This window comes from Vombatus ursinus, unplaced genomic scaffold (genome assembly GCF_900497805.2).
Source record: "Vombatus ursinus unplaced genomic scaffold, bare-nosed wombat genome assembly UNPS02014809.1, whole genome shotgun sequence".
NCBI lineage: Eukaryota > Metazoa > Chordata > Mammalia > Diprotodontia > Vombatidae > Vombatus > Vombatus ursinus.
Genome location: NW_020954587.1, coordinates 7165781 through 7166090, shown reverse-complemented (window position 1 = coordinate 7166090; position 310 = coordinate 7165781). Strand labels below are relative to the sequence as shown.

The window sequence follows — 310 nt, the reverse complement described above, 5'->3', positions numbered from 1 at the left end:
GGTGCAGTGGTACTCCCAAGTACTGTGTGATTTTGACTTCCACTTCACTGGGATCCAGCAAAAGGAAAGTGTTAGAAGATTTATCTATTAAGCTCTACCAAAGAAACAAAACAAGCACACCAAATACAGTCTATTATGCTCCAGGCATCCTGGCATAGCAAATTTTTGCATATTTGTTTTAAATCTCTTAAATTCCTATTACTGAAACCTAAGTGTTCTTTATCCCACCCAGAGATAATCTGTTAAACATCAGATGTGAGGAACTTATGTGCAACTGAAAACCACCTGTTTGTCACATTTCTCCCCCCCC

General features: G+C 39.0%; 1 protein-coding gene across 1 annotated transcript in view; it reads right to left on the bottom strand.

Moving 5' to 3' along the window:
* Positions 1-219: 219 nt before the first annotated feature.
* The window catches only part of USP9X (ubiquitin specific peptidase 9 X-linked), a 254417-nt gene continuing 254326 nt past the window's right edge, over positions 220-310 (bottom strand). Inside the window, exon 40 of the mRNA XM_027875459.1 lies at positions 220-239. Within this exon, the coding sequence (XP_027731260.1) occupies positions 220-239 (20 nt within the window). The remainder of the gene's footprint in view (positions 240-310) is intronic.